The 17,164-nt window shown below is 38.0% G+C and overlaps 1 protein-coding gene across 1 annotated transcript in view; it reads right to left on the bottom strand.

Annotated features, from left to right (window-relative positions):
- DNER (delta/notch-like EGF repeat containing) overlaps positions 1-17,164 on the bottom strand; it is a 69,584-nt gene that overhangs the window by 37,154 nt on the left and 15,266 nt on the right. The window contains exon 3 of the mRNA XM_008576250.1: positions 10,755-10,868. Within this exon, the coding sequence (XP_008574472.1) occupies positions 10,755-10,868 (114 nt within the window). The remainder of the gene's footprint in view (positions 1-10,754; positions 10,869-17,164) is intronic.

Below are 17,164 nucleotides of genomic sequence, written 5' to 3' on the forward strand. Positions count from 1 at the left end.
AAAAAAAAAAAAAAAAAAAAAAAAAAAAAAAAAAAAAAAAAAAAAAAAAAAAAAAAATGAGCTGTACATAAGCACTATACTCCAGCTGGTAAAGTCCTTTCCCACAAGGATGCACGTTAACAGCTCTGATCTGCTATACATATATAGTGATACTGAACAATTAAATAAATGGATGTTGAATGGTAGGAGCCAGGTATCTTGCTATTTGGGTGAGAGTTTACAAATAAGCAGGGGGAAAAGACTAGAATGATCCAAGTTGTAATGGATTAGAGTTGAGATATCACTATGAATTTATATTCAGATTAATATAGATATAGATGGTTACATAATGCAATATTTATAGATACGCATGTACATGCAGGTTAGTAAACAGACATATTTTCTTGCTCTGCCAGCTGAGAGGACCTAAAAGCAATGACATTTGAGTAGCCACAAGCATAGCTTGTTCCCAGATCTCGGTTTCTAATACCATTCTCCAATGAAAGTAACCAGGGATCTTTGGTGGATGATTCTAGGACTGGGGCAGGAAATACACAAAATGAGCCTGGGGCATCTTGCAGTACCAGAAAGTATATAAGCACTAAAAACCCAGCAACACCACCACCACAATGATGGAGATTTGTCAAAAGAGGACAGGAGCCAACTGAAAGAACTCTCAGTGCACAAAGCTGGAACATTCTGAGCAACAAAATAAATTTAAAAAGTACTGAATTATAGCCCAAAGTATGAAATAAATATCCATGACTTCATATCGATATAAACGAATGATTGAATAAATAAACAAATGGAGGGGAATAAGCAAACCTCTCATACAGAAGAATTCCAAATAGTTCATGTAGCTACTCTGCCCTCAAAGAAGAGGAGCACAACACCCTATTCATTAGGTGTGGGCTACACAAAGTGACTTCCTTCCAAAGAGTAAAGTACGGGAAGTGGGGAAAAGAATAACATTACAGACAGGAGTAGAAGATGAACCAAAGACATGAAGAGACATTTCACCACAGAGAATATACGGATGTCAAATAAGCCCATGAAAAGATGTTCAGCATTGTTAATCAATAGGGAAATTCAAATTAAAATGACAATGAGCTATCACTACACACCTATCACACTGGCTAAAATAAAAAATATTGACAGTACCAAATGCCAGCAAGGATGGAGAGAAACTGAATTACTCAAACTCTGTTGGTGGAAATATAAAATGGTGAAGCCATTCTGTAAACCCTTTGGCAGTTTTTGTAAAACTAAACATGCAAATACCTTATGACCCAGCAATTGAACTCCAGGGCAATTGTCCCAGAAAAATAAAAATGTATGTTCACACAAAAACCTATATATGAAGTTTTATACCACTTTTACTCATAATAGCTCAAAACTAGAAATGACCTAGATTCCTGTCAGCAGGTGAATGTGGTATGAACCATGGGACATCCACACCATGGAATACTGCTCAGCAATAAAAAAGGAAGAAGCTATTGATTCACACAATAAACTGAATGAATCTCCAGAAAATTATATTGAGTGAAAAAAAGCCAGTCTCAAAAGATTATACACTCTGTCATTCCATTTGTACAATATTCTTGAAATAACAAAATTATAAAAATACAGAACATACTAAACATACTCTTTAACATCTAGAGGTTAAAGAGGGGTTGTGGTGGAGGGAAATGTGTGTTGCTATAAAAGGACAACGTGAGAAATCCTTGTGGTGATGAAAATGTTCCATGTCTTGACTTTATCCATGTCAGTTTCCCGGTTATGATGTCATACTATAGTTTTACAATATGTTACCTTTGGGGAAAACTCCATTATTTCTTGCAACTGCACTTCAAGCTTCAATGACCTCAAAATAAAAAGTTTTGAAAAAATAGCCAGGGGAAAATAGACACATTTATAGTCTAATATATAATTGTTTTCTAACAAATGTGCCAATGAATTTCAATGGGGAAAAGTCAATACAAGTCAATAATATGGCAGACAACCCAATTTTTTCTAAAGGTGCAAATATTTGAAAAGACACCTCACAAGTAAAGATATATGAATGGCCAATAAACATGTGAAAGATGCTCAACATTAAAGAAATTAAAATTAAAATTTCAATGACATATTAAAGCTCCTATGGCATTTTCCCATGAAAATGAGCTGGAAATTGTAAACTATTCTATTGTGAACTGAAAGACAAGTATGGAAAAGTAGTTGAGTTAAAAGACAGAGAGAAATATGATATTATGGCACTCATATCATGGGCAGGAGGGGTGACAATTAGCTTTGTATCTCATGAATATTTTTAATAAATAAATAAATTTAATTTTAAAAAATAACAATAATAATAATACACTTAGACTTCCTGCTCTGCTGAAAAAGGAATGGGTCTCTGGTGTCCCTGTTTAAATGTCAGTGTGAAAGGGCCTGGAAGAATCTTTGGCTTCCCTGCTGGAGTACAGTAATCTGAAGTCCAGTCTATGGTTTCAGGTAGTAAATAAAGCAGGTTCTGGAGAATTAAAGTTGCATCAGGGTGTCATTTTTTTCAATCCACTAGTCCTCAGTCAGACAATTCTAGGGGGCAGAACTGCAAAGGCTTAGAGACAAGAGTGGACACAAAGTCAATCACTGGAAGATGGACAGGACCTAGGCCAGGTGAAAAACCTTATAGAGAGAGCTGTGCAGAAAGCATGCTGACCCCATAGAGCAGGGAGGCTCTCTCTGGGTACAGAGGACTGGAGGGAGTTTATTTTCAACCAGAAGTCCAAGTTCAGAGTCCCCCACATACCACACCCAGAGTTCACCTGCTGGCCTGAAAGTGAAGTGTCACAACCCAGGTGAGAAGACAGTCTCATAAGGTAAATGTGACACTGGGTGGAGTACCTAGTTATATAACAATGATTTACCTAATTCACTCCACTCTGTCAATTACGGAGCTTTAGAATGCTCAATAGTTGGCCAAGTGTAAATTTTGGCAAACCTCAGGTATAATGAAAGCATATTTGGTTCCAATGGAACAACCTCAAAGAGCAGAGGTACAATACTCCTTATAGGGACGTACTTAATATTTTATCAGACTCTCCCACTGAACATTAGTTCTCAGGATACAATACATTCTTCATTAAGGGGGATAAAAGTTGTCCTATGATCACAAGTATTTGGAAAATAAACAAAGGCAAATAGGATTCTTTACTGTAAGACCTCTCAGAGCCTCCAGTAAGTAGACATCCTTTATGAATCTCCACATGACATGTACCACATCCCAAATTTATTTGGCCACAGAACCCTTTTTCCATAGAGCATCTCCTGAGACCGGTGTTCTGGAAAACATATTAATAGTACAACTCCCCCAAACGACTTCAGAAGCTAGTCTATGGTCCTCTGCAGGCTGAAAAATTACCAAGCCTGCAAAGAAATAGGCATTTGTTGTTTTACAGTTAGAGTGATGTTTGAACCTGCTTCAGTGAGTCCTACCACTTGATCAGGGAGAGTGCCATGAAGAGATGCCTAGGGGTAGGCTTGCTGGCTGAGTGCATATGGGTACAGTGGGGGTGGAGGGAAAGCAGAGGGGATGGGAAGCAGGAGACACAGAGAAAGAACATCACTGAGAAGTGTCTGGCGTGGTGTGTTCAGGAATCTAGCAGGCAGAGGGGCTCAGGACACAGCTGAAAAGGCTGGATGGACCTATACCACTCAGGTCTTGATGATCAAGTTAAGGACTTTGATTTATTTTAAGGACAATAGGAGATTTTAGGTAGGAAGTAACAAGACCATATTATCACTGTATAGGGTCTCTGCAGTGAGGAAAATGGATTAGGGGGAATACATGTATGAGACCAGTTAGGAGGTGAAGGCAGCCTGCTGCTGATTCTGGAAAGAAGTGACAGGATCTAAGAGGCTTTTAGGTCTTCTCTCTTATTTTTTTTTATTATTCTAGCTAATCGTTTAACTACTTTGTTTTTTGGGGGTTTTTTTTGGTCTCTATTTCACTTAGTTCTGCTCTGATCTTACCTTTTTCTTTCCATCTTCTTATTTCTGGATTGGGATGTTTCTGTTTTTCTAGTTCTTTGAGGTGTAACGTTAGGTTGTTTATTTGAATTCTTTCTATTTTTTTTGATGTAAGCATTTATTGGAATAAACTCTTAGTACTGCTTTTGCAGTGCCCCATAGGTTTGGTAAGTTGTGCTTATATTTTTATTTGTTTGAAGGAATTTTTTGATTTCCTGCTTTATTTCTTCTTTGACTCATTGATCATTCAAGAACATTTTGTTTAATTTCCATGTATTTATATAGTTTCCAAAGTTTTGTTTGTTGTTAATTTCTGACTTTATCCCATCGTGGTCTGAAAAGATACTTGGCATGGTTTTGGTTGAGACTTGATTTGTGGCCTAACATGCGACCCAAATAACAAAAATCAGAAATGAAAAAGGAGACATTACAACCAATACTACAGAAATAAAAAGAATCACTAGACTATTACAAACACTATATGGCAACAAATTTGAAAATCTGGAAGAAATGGATAAATTTCTGTACACACACAAATTACCAAGACTGAACCAAGAAGAAATAGAAAACCTGAACAGACCAATAATGAGCCACAAGATTGAAGCAGTAATCAGTAGTCTTCCAAAACAAAGAAAAGCCCAGGACCAGAAGGCTTCACTACCGAATTCTACCAAACATTTAAACAAGAATTAATACCTATCCTTTTTAAACGATTCAAAAAAATGGAAACCAAGATCATTATTTCTAATTCTATGAGGCCAGCATCAACCCAATACCAAAATCAGACAAAGACACAACAAAGAAAGGAAACTACAGGCCAATATCCTTGATGAACATAGAGGCAAAAATACTCAACAAAATGTTAGCAAACAGAACACAACAGTACATTGAAAAGTTTATACACTATGATTAAGTCAGATTCATCCCAGGGATGCAAGGATGGTTCAATGTATGCAAACAATTAAATGTGATACATCACATCAACAAAGTCAAGGACAAAAACCATATGATTACCTCAATAGATGCAGAAAAAGCATTGGACAAAATTCAGCATCCCTTCTTGATAAAGACTCTCAACAAATTAGTTATAGAAGGAAAGTATCTCAATAAAATAAAAACCATATATGACAAACTCACCACCAATATCTTCCATCATCCTGAATGAGGAAGAGCTGAAAGCATTTTCCTTTGAGAACAGGAACAAGACAAGGACACCCTTTATCACCAGTCCTATTTAACACAGTGGTAGAAATGCTAGCAAGAGCAATCAAGAAAGAGGAAGAAATAAAGGGTGCCCAGACTGGAAAAGATGAAGTCAAACTGTCCCTGTTTGCAGGTGACATCATCCTATATATAGAAAAACCTAAATACTCTACTAAAAAACTCTTAGAGCTGATTAACAATTTTAGTAATGTTGCAGGATACAAAGTCCACACCCAAAAATCAGTCACATTTTCATTCTCCAGTAATGAATTAGCAGAAAAAGAAATAAAGACCATTTACAATAGCTACCAAAAAAAGAAAATATCTAGGAATAAATTTAACCAAGGAGGTGAAAGATTTCTACAACAAGGACTATAAGTCACTGCTGAAAGAAATTAAAAAGGACACACAAAAAGATAGAAGAACATTCCATGTTCATGGATTGGAAGAACTAACATTGTGAAAATTCCCATACTACCCAAAGTCATCTACAGATTCAATGCAATCCCCATCAAAATACTAATGACATTCTTCACAGAAATAGAAAAAACAATCCTAACATTCACATGGAACAACAAAAGACCCCACATAGCCAAAGCAACCCTGAGCAAAAAAAAAAATAAAACCAGAGTCATTACACTACCTGATTTCAAACTATACTACAAAGCTATAAGTAACCAAAACAGCATGGTACTGGCATAAAAACAAACATATGGCCCAATGGAACAGAACAGAGAACCTAGAAATCAATCCACTTACTTACAGACAACTGATCTTCAACAAAGGCACCAAGAACATGGATGGGAGAAAGGACAGCCTCTTCAGTAAATGATACTGGGAAAACTGGATATCCATGTGTAGAAGAACAAAACTAGACCCATACCTCTCACCATATACCAAAATCAATTCAAAACGGATTAAAGACTTAAATATAAGACCTAAAACTATAAAACTTTCAAAAGAAAACATGGGGGAAACATTTCAGCATGTAGGACTGGGCAAAGACTTTATAAATAAAACCTCAAAAGCACAGGCAACAAAAGAAAAAGTAAACAAAAGGGATTATATCAGACTAAACAGCTTCTGCACAGCAAAGGAAACAATTAACAGAATGAAAAGACACCTACTTAAAGGGAGAAAACAATTGCAAACTATACATATGAAACGGGATTAATATCCAGAATACACAAGGAACTCAAATAATTTAAGAGTAAATGGGCAAAGGAGCTGAATAGACATTTCTCAAAAGAAGACATATGAATCGCCAACAGGTATATGAAAAACTGCTCAACATCACTAATCATCATGGAAATGCAAATCAAAACCACATTGAGATATCATCTCACCCCATTTAGACTGGCCATTATCAAAAAGACAGAGAATAACAAATGCCGGTGAGGATGTGGAGAAAGGGGAACTCTTCTACACTGTTGGTGGGACTGTAAATCAGTAAGATGAGAATGGAAATCATGTCAAAGGGATATATATACCCTGTACCCCAACATTTATTGCAGTTCTATTTACAATAGCCAAGATATGGAACCAACCTAAATGTCCATCATCAGATGAATAAGTAAGGAAAATGTGGTATATATACACAGTGGAATACTACTCAGCCATAAGAAAGAATGAAATTCTATTTGCAGCAGCATGGATGAGCTTAGAGAAAAATATATTAAGTGAAATAAGCCAGGCTCAGAAAGAGAAATATTGCATGTCCTCACTCATAAGTAGGAGCTAAAGGAAGGAAGGAAGGAAGGAAGAAGTGGGGAGGAAGGAAGAAAGAAAAAGAAAAAGACCAATCACAATAATAAGTTGAATTTTCAGAAAGAGAGAACAGAACTGTAGCCATAAAGGTGGGAAAAGGGGAGGAGGGTTAGCGAGAAACTGGTTAATGGACACAGGGAATGATTAAGTTTTGGAATGATGTATATGCTAATTACCCTGATTTGTTCCTCCCACATTATACACAGGTATTGATTTTCAACTCCGTATGCCACAAATATGTATAATCAATTATGTTTCAATTAAAAAGAAGAAATAAAAGAGGCTCTGAAGAGTCCTTGGTAGTCAAATGCAGTTAAGGGAGAAGAGGAGGGTGTCAAATGATTCCCCAGTTTCTTGCCAGAACAACTTGGGATGGTAGTAATGCCATTTGATGAGCTAGCAAATATTGAAAGAAAAAAAGGAGACACTCTGAGTTTCCAGGTTGTCTTCGAGATATCCGGGTGTGTACGCTGAGGAGGCAGCTAGAGATCTGCTAAATATTCTGGAGAAAGATTACATTTTCTCTCCCATAAGATATCTAAGTAAATTTCAAATGGATTAATGATTTAATACACAAAATTAACTCACACGTGATTAGAATAATTATATGAGAATATTTATAAATTCTTGATATATAGTATCTTACTAACATGAAACAACAAAAAAAGAAACCAAAAGAAAATAGCAAAATTTAATTGTATAAAATTAAAATATGATCTGTGGAAAACAAAACACTTTATACATATTTAAAAAGCAAATGGCTTTGGAAAATATTCATAATGTATGGCAGACAAAATGTAATATACTTAATAAAAAGGGCTATTTCAAAAGAAGAATAAAGATTAGTATGAATAGTCTGTAGAAAGCCAGAAAATGGATATAAACAGTGCGTTCATAAAAAAGAAATGCAAATAACCAGAAACATATTTTAAAAGTTTTCAAGTTCACTATGAATCCAAGACCTAGAAATTAAAGCAACAGTTAAATGGTATCTCTGACCACCATAATGACAATTCTCAGCATTTGTGTCACGATGAGGGAATAAGTGCTCCTGTGCACATTTGGTAGGAGCCAATGTTGGTACAATGTGGTTTTTTTTTTTCCTGGAGTGTGGAATATACCAATATTTATAAAGGAAATATATGTCACAGGGCCTATTTCTTGTAGTTTCAGGTTGAGCCCAACTTCTTAAAAGTACATATAAAATGTTAACCTTGCAAAAGACAGGAAATTTTTCCCCAGGCTAGTCTCTGTTGTACGATAAAGAATTGTAGCACAGCAAGGGTGCTGGCTCAGAAGACAGACAGGTTACTGATTGATATGTAAAGATACTGGGAAATTGCTGTAAGGAAAGAGAATGTTTGCTAAGATCAAGCTTTTGTTGGTGGATTGAATTAACCTCTTGCAAATTGCATTATGAAATGTCATCTGGCTTGTTTTACTGAGTGTTACCAGCCTATAGTGTTAAACTATAACCCCACCTATGTTCTCTTCCCATAACTTCCTGGTCTGGAGAATAAATGTGGGAAGAGAACCCCAATTCATGGTTAATTGCCCAAATGGAAGGAATGCCTCTCTCTTGAGGGTTCCAGGAGATTAACCCCTTTGGGGCTTCTCGCTGCTCAGAAGAGATGGGCTTTGAGTAATCCTTTCGGGCTCCATCACCCAGGGGAAGTGGGGTGACAAATCTGTGGGAGGCAAAGCAACACTGGAGAGTAATATGGAAATACGTATGTATTCTTCTGGACCTTGGGATTCTATTTCTGGGAAATTGTGCCCCCAAAATAATGAGTACTGTACATACAAGAATATCCTTTCCTTGCAATTTTGCTTATGATAGGGAAAAGTTCTCAACCTGTGGAAAGACTTTAAAAATCATGATACTTAATATAATGGACTACAGGGAAATCAGCAAAAAGTAAAACAGAAGCATATTTCTTGATGTGGAAACACATTTATGATATACATTTTTAAGTAAAAAGTAGGTTGCAAAATAGTATGAAGAGTATGATTCCTTTTATGTTCAAATATATATGAATACACACTAAACACTATATACTATACACACAGACCTTCAGGAACCTCCCTGGATATCAAAATGTATCAAAAAGTTAATAATAGTTATCTCCTAGTACTACAGTTTTAAGTGGTGGATTTTTCTCCTGTAGCCCTCTACTTACTAATTTTTCTCTCATGCTTTTAATTACTTGTGGGCTGAAAATGTCTGGGGAAAAAAACCTAGGATGCCTCCCCAATACTATTTTTGCCTCCACTGATGAGTATAAATGTCTATGTGTGTTTATAAACCATTCAGCAAAACGAAGCCATCTGCAGATCAATTTCTGGAGTAAGCCCACTACTTAGTCCCAGAAAAACCCAAAAGGAAAGAGAGAGCACACGACACAGATAAATAAAAGGAAGATGAGATGTTGCTTCTCCCACATGTGGGCTATTGGCACCTTCTCCAGGACCCCAAAAATAAGGCTCTCCAGGATGGATTAGGGACCTTGGCTTTGTGAAGTTCTCCAGGGCTTGGCCACAGCTGCTTAGCAGAGGAAAGGTGGACACGGCAAGGTGCTTTCCAGCTTATGATAACAAGTGTTATTCTGTGGCATAAGTGCCACCTACTGCTATGAGCACCATACATGTCAGCCTCTCCCACCTTGCAAGCCACTGTAACCCTTAGGCTTTTGTTGACAGAGCAAATCTCTAGAAACATAGACTTTGTCCTACTCTCAAAATTTCAGGACTCCCAGGTTCTGCTAGAAAAGCAAAGGACAAATGAAGCATTTTTTACTCCAGTGGTTCAGAGTTCCTTTTGAGAATCCAGTGAAAATTTCAGAGCCTCCCCTCAGCACATACACAAACATAAAACATTTCACACCTATTTACTGAGAATCACAACCCCCCTGAAGCTGATGAGGGGCTCACTTACAGGACGGACCCCGAGCTAGGCTGGACCCCACAATCTAGAAGTGACTCCTCCCACTCAGTGTTCAGTGGTCACCAAGCCTCCAGCTAAACTCAGCCCCTGCCCTCCCAGCCTCGGTCCCCATCCCCCTCTTCTCATGCTGTTCATTCCTGTAGTGTTCCTACCTTCACTAACGGCCCCAGAACCTGGGGTGTCCTCCCCTTGCTTCCCACACCCCCCAATTTTCTTCAGTTTTCAAAATCTTGCCACTTTTATGCCTTTTAATAAAAATAAATGTGGTAGCTGAATACAGTTTCTGCAGAAGACACTTTCAATCTTTCCTTTTGCCTTCTGACTTTCATTAACACTCAACCTCTTTCAGGTGTTTATGTAGTGGCTCATTTCTCATGGTCCAAAGCTACAGCTCTAGAAAAGTATAGCAATGACAGTCTCTTGGCAAGTCTAAGCACCAAATGCTGCTTTCAGAAGAGCCTCATTTAATGACAACATTGTTAATTGTTTTAAAATAGATCTTCATCCCAGCAACGTCTTGTTACATTTTGCAATGGTGTTCATATTTTCCAGTAATTCATGCATGGAGGATCTGGGGGTTTTTTGTTTGTTTGTTTGTTTTTTGTCTTTTTTCATGACCGGTAAGGGGATCGCAACCCTTGGCTTGGTGTCACCCGTACCACGCTCAGCCAGTGAGCCCACTGGCCATCCCTATACAGGATCCAAACCCACGGCGGGAGCATCACTGTGCTCCCAAGCACTGCACTCTCCCGAGTGCGCCACGCGGCCGGCCCGGCTCTGGGGTTTTTTAACACCTGCAATCCCAGGGATTTTGTGGTAAATTTGAAAATTCAGTTCATGGGTCACTTGCCTATAAACCCTGGTGCACAGACACAGGTGCCATTCAGGCCTTCACTGTCACAGGTGCCTCCGTTCAGACAGCTGATGTTAGCACAGGGATCCTTGTACAACTCACAGTGTATTCCTGCAGGGAAACAGACAAAAACGGGGTCACTCATCAAGGAATCTCCAGCTCCAACGGCCTGTGAAAGCAAAGAATTTGAACAGCATGGGATGGCAGAGAGACAGATTCCTGGCCTGTTTGTGCAAGAGTGTGTATACGTGCCCATTCTTGACTTTAGATTGTTGTAAAAACATGCCTTATGAGAAAATAACAAATCGAATCCCTGCCCATAGGTCCTTTCATCTGTACTTTCTCTGACTACATGCCCCAAAGCCTGGGGAAGAGAAAGTTAAAAACCTGAAAGATAAAATTTATCAATGACATGCACTCTCTAAGTCTCCAGAAGAAACAGAAAATAGCTAGACACCCTTAATAAAATATTGATAAAATTGATAACAGCATCCTGAAGGTGACGATTTAGAGTCAGATATTTATATAAGTCCCAGCTCTACTTTGGAGATCTGCAGGACATGTGTACATACCACATTCCAGATCCTTGCTCTGTGCTTTATGTTTAATTTATTCCTCACAACAACACTATGAGACACATACCCTTATTCCCCCACTTTACAGATGAGAAAACCAAGGAAAGAATCCAAGATCACCAGGCTGGTAAAGGAAGGACGTGTAATTTGAACCTGCCAATAATCCAAATCCAGATTCTGTGCTTGCTAAACAGTTTGCCAAGAGTGAGCTCAGATTAGCCATGGAAATATACAAAATTCTACGGAGTTCAGCATCCATTTAGCAAAAAACAGGCATTTTTTTTAAATCTGTAAAGGAAAAACAGAAAGTTTCCCATTTGTGTATTTAAAAAGTATATGAGCGCATGTATGTATGCAAATGCCTGAAGTGGGACTGGACTACTTCTACAAGAACAGGTTACTTTGACTTTTACACCTGTGTACTTCCACATTGCTGCTGGCTTTTTTTTTACAATGACTATATAATATTTAATCATTTTATTAAAAACTTTAAAAGTCCAATGCTATTTGAAAGGCGCAGTATCTGCTGGTGTTACACCGGAGTGCCGAGAGGAATGGGTTAGTCTCCCTCCCTCCCCCCACACCCCTCCATACGCAGAAGAAGATAAACTACATTCTTGCTGAATATGAATGTACATAATGATATGCCCACCCTTTCCAACAGCCTCAAGAAAAATAAGCATAAGGCAAACAGGAACTGAATGGTATTTACTTAATTCGTGCTGGACTTCATTACTTAGCTCATATCGTGCAAGGGACAGCCACACCCAGTGACTCATCCTCTAGGCATGGAAATTATCCTTGTTGGGCTTTTCTCTCCTTTTTCTTTCAGCACCTTAGGAAGGAGGGCTCAAGAAGGAGTAAAAGAAGAGAAAATAGAAACAGAACGTCCTATCTGTATTAACGACTTATTGGAACCAGCTAAGGCATTTTAGAATGGATGGCCTTTAATTCCTTTGAATCCTTTACTCCTTACATCTAAGCCATCAACAATATTCTGTTGAATATCTTTCTCAAATGCCTTTCAGACCCTCCCTTTCTTTTCCTCCTGAGACCACCACTGTGATCCCCACACCCTGTGGGATACAGCCCCTCACACCCACGTCCTAATTCCCTCCATCTCCAGAGACTTGATAGAACCTCCCTGACTTCTGTCATCATTAATAAACCCAAGATGCATGGTAATATACAAGATCAAACTAATTTAAAGACTAGCATGTATCTGGCAGCTCTTCATTTGGATATGTATGGCCTCTTCTCCCACAAGTCTCTATTTCTATTTTCCCACTGATTCCCAAGTAGCATGTACTGATTGAAAAACATTAAATGCAGAAGAGCTTTTCCTACTTTGAAATGTTTATTGCAAAGCAAAGATTCACTGATTTACAATTTCCCCTGGGGCAGATCAATGGGAACCAGGTGACAAAAAAGGCTTTCAGGTGTGATGGAAAATATAGCTACCACCAAGGTTCAGAGATATCTGAAGCCTAAAAAGCATTTCCATTAAACCTAAAGTAAGAGCAATTAGATGATCATCACTGGGTGTCTAGTAACACACTAGCCAGTCTCGCCTGTGTAATATAATTAATACATTAGCACACAAATGACCCCATTTTCCAAACAAGGCTGAAAAGCAAATTCTATACTAAATTTTGAGCATCTTAATTTTAAATAAAATAGATTTGATGAAAACACCCAAGATAATAAGCAACTCTGGCCTTTTGGGTGTTTGGGTTTCTTTTTCCTTTTTAGCAATAATTGCCATCCCTTGTTATATCTCTTTTCCAAAAGATGAGACATTCGGTCACTTACGCATCCAACCGAGAGTTTTCTGGCAGCAAGATTGAGCAAAGGCTAATCTTCACAGAAACATGATTACTGTGAAGCAAGATGGTCTTAAATGTCCCCTGTGAGCACCATGCTTATTCACATTTCTATACTCTAAGCCTTGCTAATCCCTACATAAAAAATATTTGTCATATTGCTCAGCTTGTCGTTACAGCTGAACAACTATGAACTAGAAACTTTAAATACAGAGAACAGACAGCCGTGAGCACTACTGATGTGCAGAAAGTGCCTCCCCTTCAAACCTTCCTCCAGAGGCCCCAGGCCCCACCTTCCTGCTGCCCTCTTCACTGTTCCAGGGGTCCCAGGCACTCACCCAATGCTCAGTCTTGGGCGTCCCATTTCATCTGACAGGTATGCCTTCCTCCACTCCCTTCCCCAACCAGGTCTTCACCCGGCACATTGTAACTCATCTGTCAAGTCTCAGCTCAAGCACCCTTTGTCTGGAAAGCTTAACCTCAACTCTCCCAAGACAGATCAGATTCTTTTGCCATTGTATGCTGAGAGCATGCTGAGATTCCTATTGTCACAGAGTTCACTGTGCCACATCATAACTTATCTGTTCTCCTGTCTGATTATTCCCCCACAAATCTCGAAGGCCCTATAGAGGCTGAGGCTGTACCTTAATGCGTGGGAGAAATTATGGATTTAACAACAGAATCTTGCCCTTGCAGGAGGGGCGATGGCCAGTGTACTTTGGCTGACACACAGGTGAGATTGCCAGAGAAGGGAGAAGCCATTCCAAATCCAAATCTGCCTCAAAAACACCCTATTTTGTCAGGGAAAAACCAGGTCCACACTTCAAATTAGGTCTGTGGAATGACACATACATCACCCATTGGCAAAGGATGTAACACACACTATTACGAAAACTTTGTTTAGTCTCAAGCAAAAATAAACTGTAGCTCAGTCAAAACTAATAAAAATTCATACTTTTCATATTAAGGGATGGAGAAGCAATGTATCTGAAAAGATTTCTAGTCCAACCAGGCTCTTTACAGAAGTTAATTTTAGAATTAAAATGAGCGAGAATTCAAAGAGCAGCTCACCAAATTATAGATCTTTGTTGTCATCACAAATTTAGTCACGATTCATATTTGAAAACTGAAAATCATTGTTTTGTCTCCAGGAAAAGTAAGCCAGGTAAAAGAAAATTAACTGAAGTGCTCTTTGTACTTAATGTTTGCTTTAAGGCACCATCTTATTTTGTTCAAACTTACTTCCTTGATGAAAACTTTTCCTGCATTTCAATGTTCACAGAGCTCAACATTTGCTAAACCATTTCAGAAATGAAAACTGACATCTCCACCTTCGCCTCATTATTCCTCGTGTCACCGGTCTCAGTCTGCTCTTCTGGTAAAATAATAGCCTGAAGGAAGGAACCCTGACTTGCTCAGTTTTGTACCTATCACAGGACTTGAGAAGGGCTCAAAATACCCAGAAATTCTGTTCACTGGCTAAGTAGAATCTAGCAAAGAAAATAATTTTATCCAACAAAGAAAGAGATCTCACTCTTCCAGTTATACATTTCTGTAGCTTTTAAAAATAAACAAATATGCATGATGTGATCAAACCTATGACCCAGTGGTCTCATTGCTGAGCATCTATCCCCCCAAAATAATCCATAAAGTGTGAAAATTATATAAATAAAGATGTTCATTCCAGCATTATTTACAATAGCCCCACATCAGATACAACAACAAGGGAATGAATAAAACTATTCTCTGATGGGCACATTACAGAGCCATTTAAAATAAAACTAGTAAGACTTCCTTGCAATATATAAATCAAACATAATATCATGTTAAATGTGAGCAGAACAATACAAAATTGTAGGTATACTCAATAATAACTGTAAAAACATGGATATTAAAAAAAAGAATGGAAACAATACAAATTATTATTGCTCCTATGTTATGTTATAAAACCATGAGTAATTTAGAATTTTTTTTCTAAATTTTTATTATTGTTGTTATGTTATTTTTGTAATGAAAAATTGAAGTCTTTCTAACTTTTCTATCACCAAAAATTTCAAGTGGGTATATTATTGACCATTTAGTTTGTTGTACTAGAAATAAAAATCAATACGATATGGGGCTATACCTTGACTTTTTGACAATATGAGGTTATGAACGCTAAACACAAGTCTTGTAAGTCCCATCATGAACTAGCTTTGAACTTGATTTGAAGGAAGTATCAGCATTTGGTATGTCTGAAGAGAAGTTACTCTGAGTCCCACCATGTATTTTGCTCTTTAACAATTTCTTGGTCCACATTGGAAACCTACATCCTAGGAAAATGTTCAAGTTGGTTTTCTTTATTTAATTACTGTGTTAAACAGTAGTTTTAATTCAAGCAAAGACAGTTATTGAGCATTCATTTTGTGCAAGCCACCATATTAAAAGCCACAGAGAATTTAAAAAAAAAAATGAAAGAAAGAACGTCTACAGTCACTGCCTTTCAGGAGACTATGATTTGGCGTAGGGGAGAGGAAAGTCTGCAGCCACAAAGCACTGAATACAGGGCTGAAGATAATACTGGGAGAGTCCAAGGACTGAGGAATCACGTCTGTCTGGGGATCGACATTTGAGAAGTGGATACAGACACAGACATGGACACAGGGGTGCGTGCAGGCAACAGAAGGAAACAGAGGGGCCGAGCATGGAGCTCTGGGGCCTGACAGCGTCCACGGTGTGCAGGGGACACAACTCAGTGAGGGCAGGGACAGAAGAGGCAGGGGTCAGAAAGGCAGCTGCAGAAGGCAACGCTGGGCGGTTTTCAGGAGGGACCTGGTGACCAGCGAGGCAAAGGGGCAGGAAAGACCAGTCAGAAATGGGAGGGGAAGAAAGCTTCGCAGATTCCACCAGAATGTCTTCCGTTTGTCCTCCATGGATTTTCCTGAATCCGTTTTAGTGGGATAGTGTGGACAAGAGCCAAAACGAAGCAGGTAAGAAAAGAATAAAAATTAAGGAAATAGATGTGCAGCCTGAACCAACTCTCAGGAAACTTAGTTGAAAAAGGAAAAGGGAAATAAAAAAATTTATTGAAACTAATGAAAATAATGATACATCATACCAAAACTTGTGGGATACAGCAAAGGCAGTACTAAGGGGAAATTTATTGCATTAAATACCTACCTCAGAAAAATGGAAAGCTGGCAAGTGAACAATCTAATAATGCGCCTTAAGGAACTAGAAAAACAAGAACAATCCAAACCTAAAGTTAGCAGAAGGAAAGAAATCATCAAGATCAGAGCAGAACTTAACGAAATTGAAACCCAAAAAACAATACAAAAGATCAACGAATCAAAAAGTTGGTTTTTTGAAAAGATAAATAAAATCGACAAACCACTTGCATGGCTAACAAAAAAAAGAAGAGAGAAGATTCAAATAACAAAAATTAGAAATGAAAAAGGTGATATTACAACTGACCCAAATGAAATACAAGGAATCATCCGAGACTACTATAAACAGCTATACACCAACAAGTTCGAAAACCTGGAGGAAATGGATAAATTCCTGGACTCACACAAGCTTCCAAAATTAAACCAAGAAGATATAGAAAACTTGAATAGGCCAATAACAATAAAGGAGATTGAAGATGTTATCAAAAAGCTCCCAAAAAAGAAAAGCCCAGGACCAGATGGATTCACAGCAGAATTTTACCAAACATTCAAAGAAGAAATGACACCGATTCTATACAAACTATTCCAAAAGATTGAAACAGAAGCAAAGCTTCCAAACACATTCTACGAAGCAAACATCATCCTGATACCAAAACCAGATAAAGATATAACCAAGAAAGAAAACTACAAAGCCATTTTCTTTGAGTTATAGGGAGATCTGACATGCCGGGCAGAACATTCCTGAAAAACAGTGTGTTACCAACCCCTCACCATTAGGCTGTTATAGTAGGTCTATGAAGTGCATGTCATATTATTTAAATTATTAAAAAGTATTAGAAATTATTTCAGATATGCAAAAAAAT

This window comes from Galeopterus variegatus, unplaced genomic scaffold (genome assembly GCF_000696425.1).
Source record: "Galeopterus variegatus unplaced genomic scaffold, G_variegatus-3.0.2 Scaffold1316, whole genome shotgun sequence".
Taxonomy (NCBI): Eukaryota; Metazoa; Chordata; class Mammalia; order Dermoptera; family Cynocephalidae; genus Galeopterus; species Galeopterus variegatus.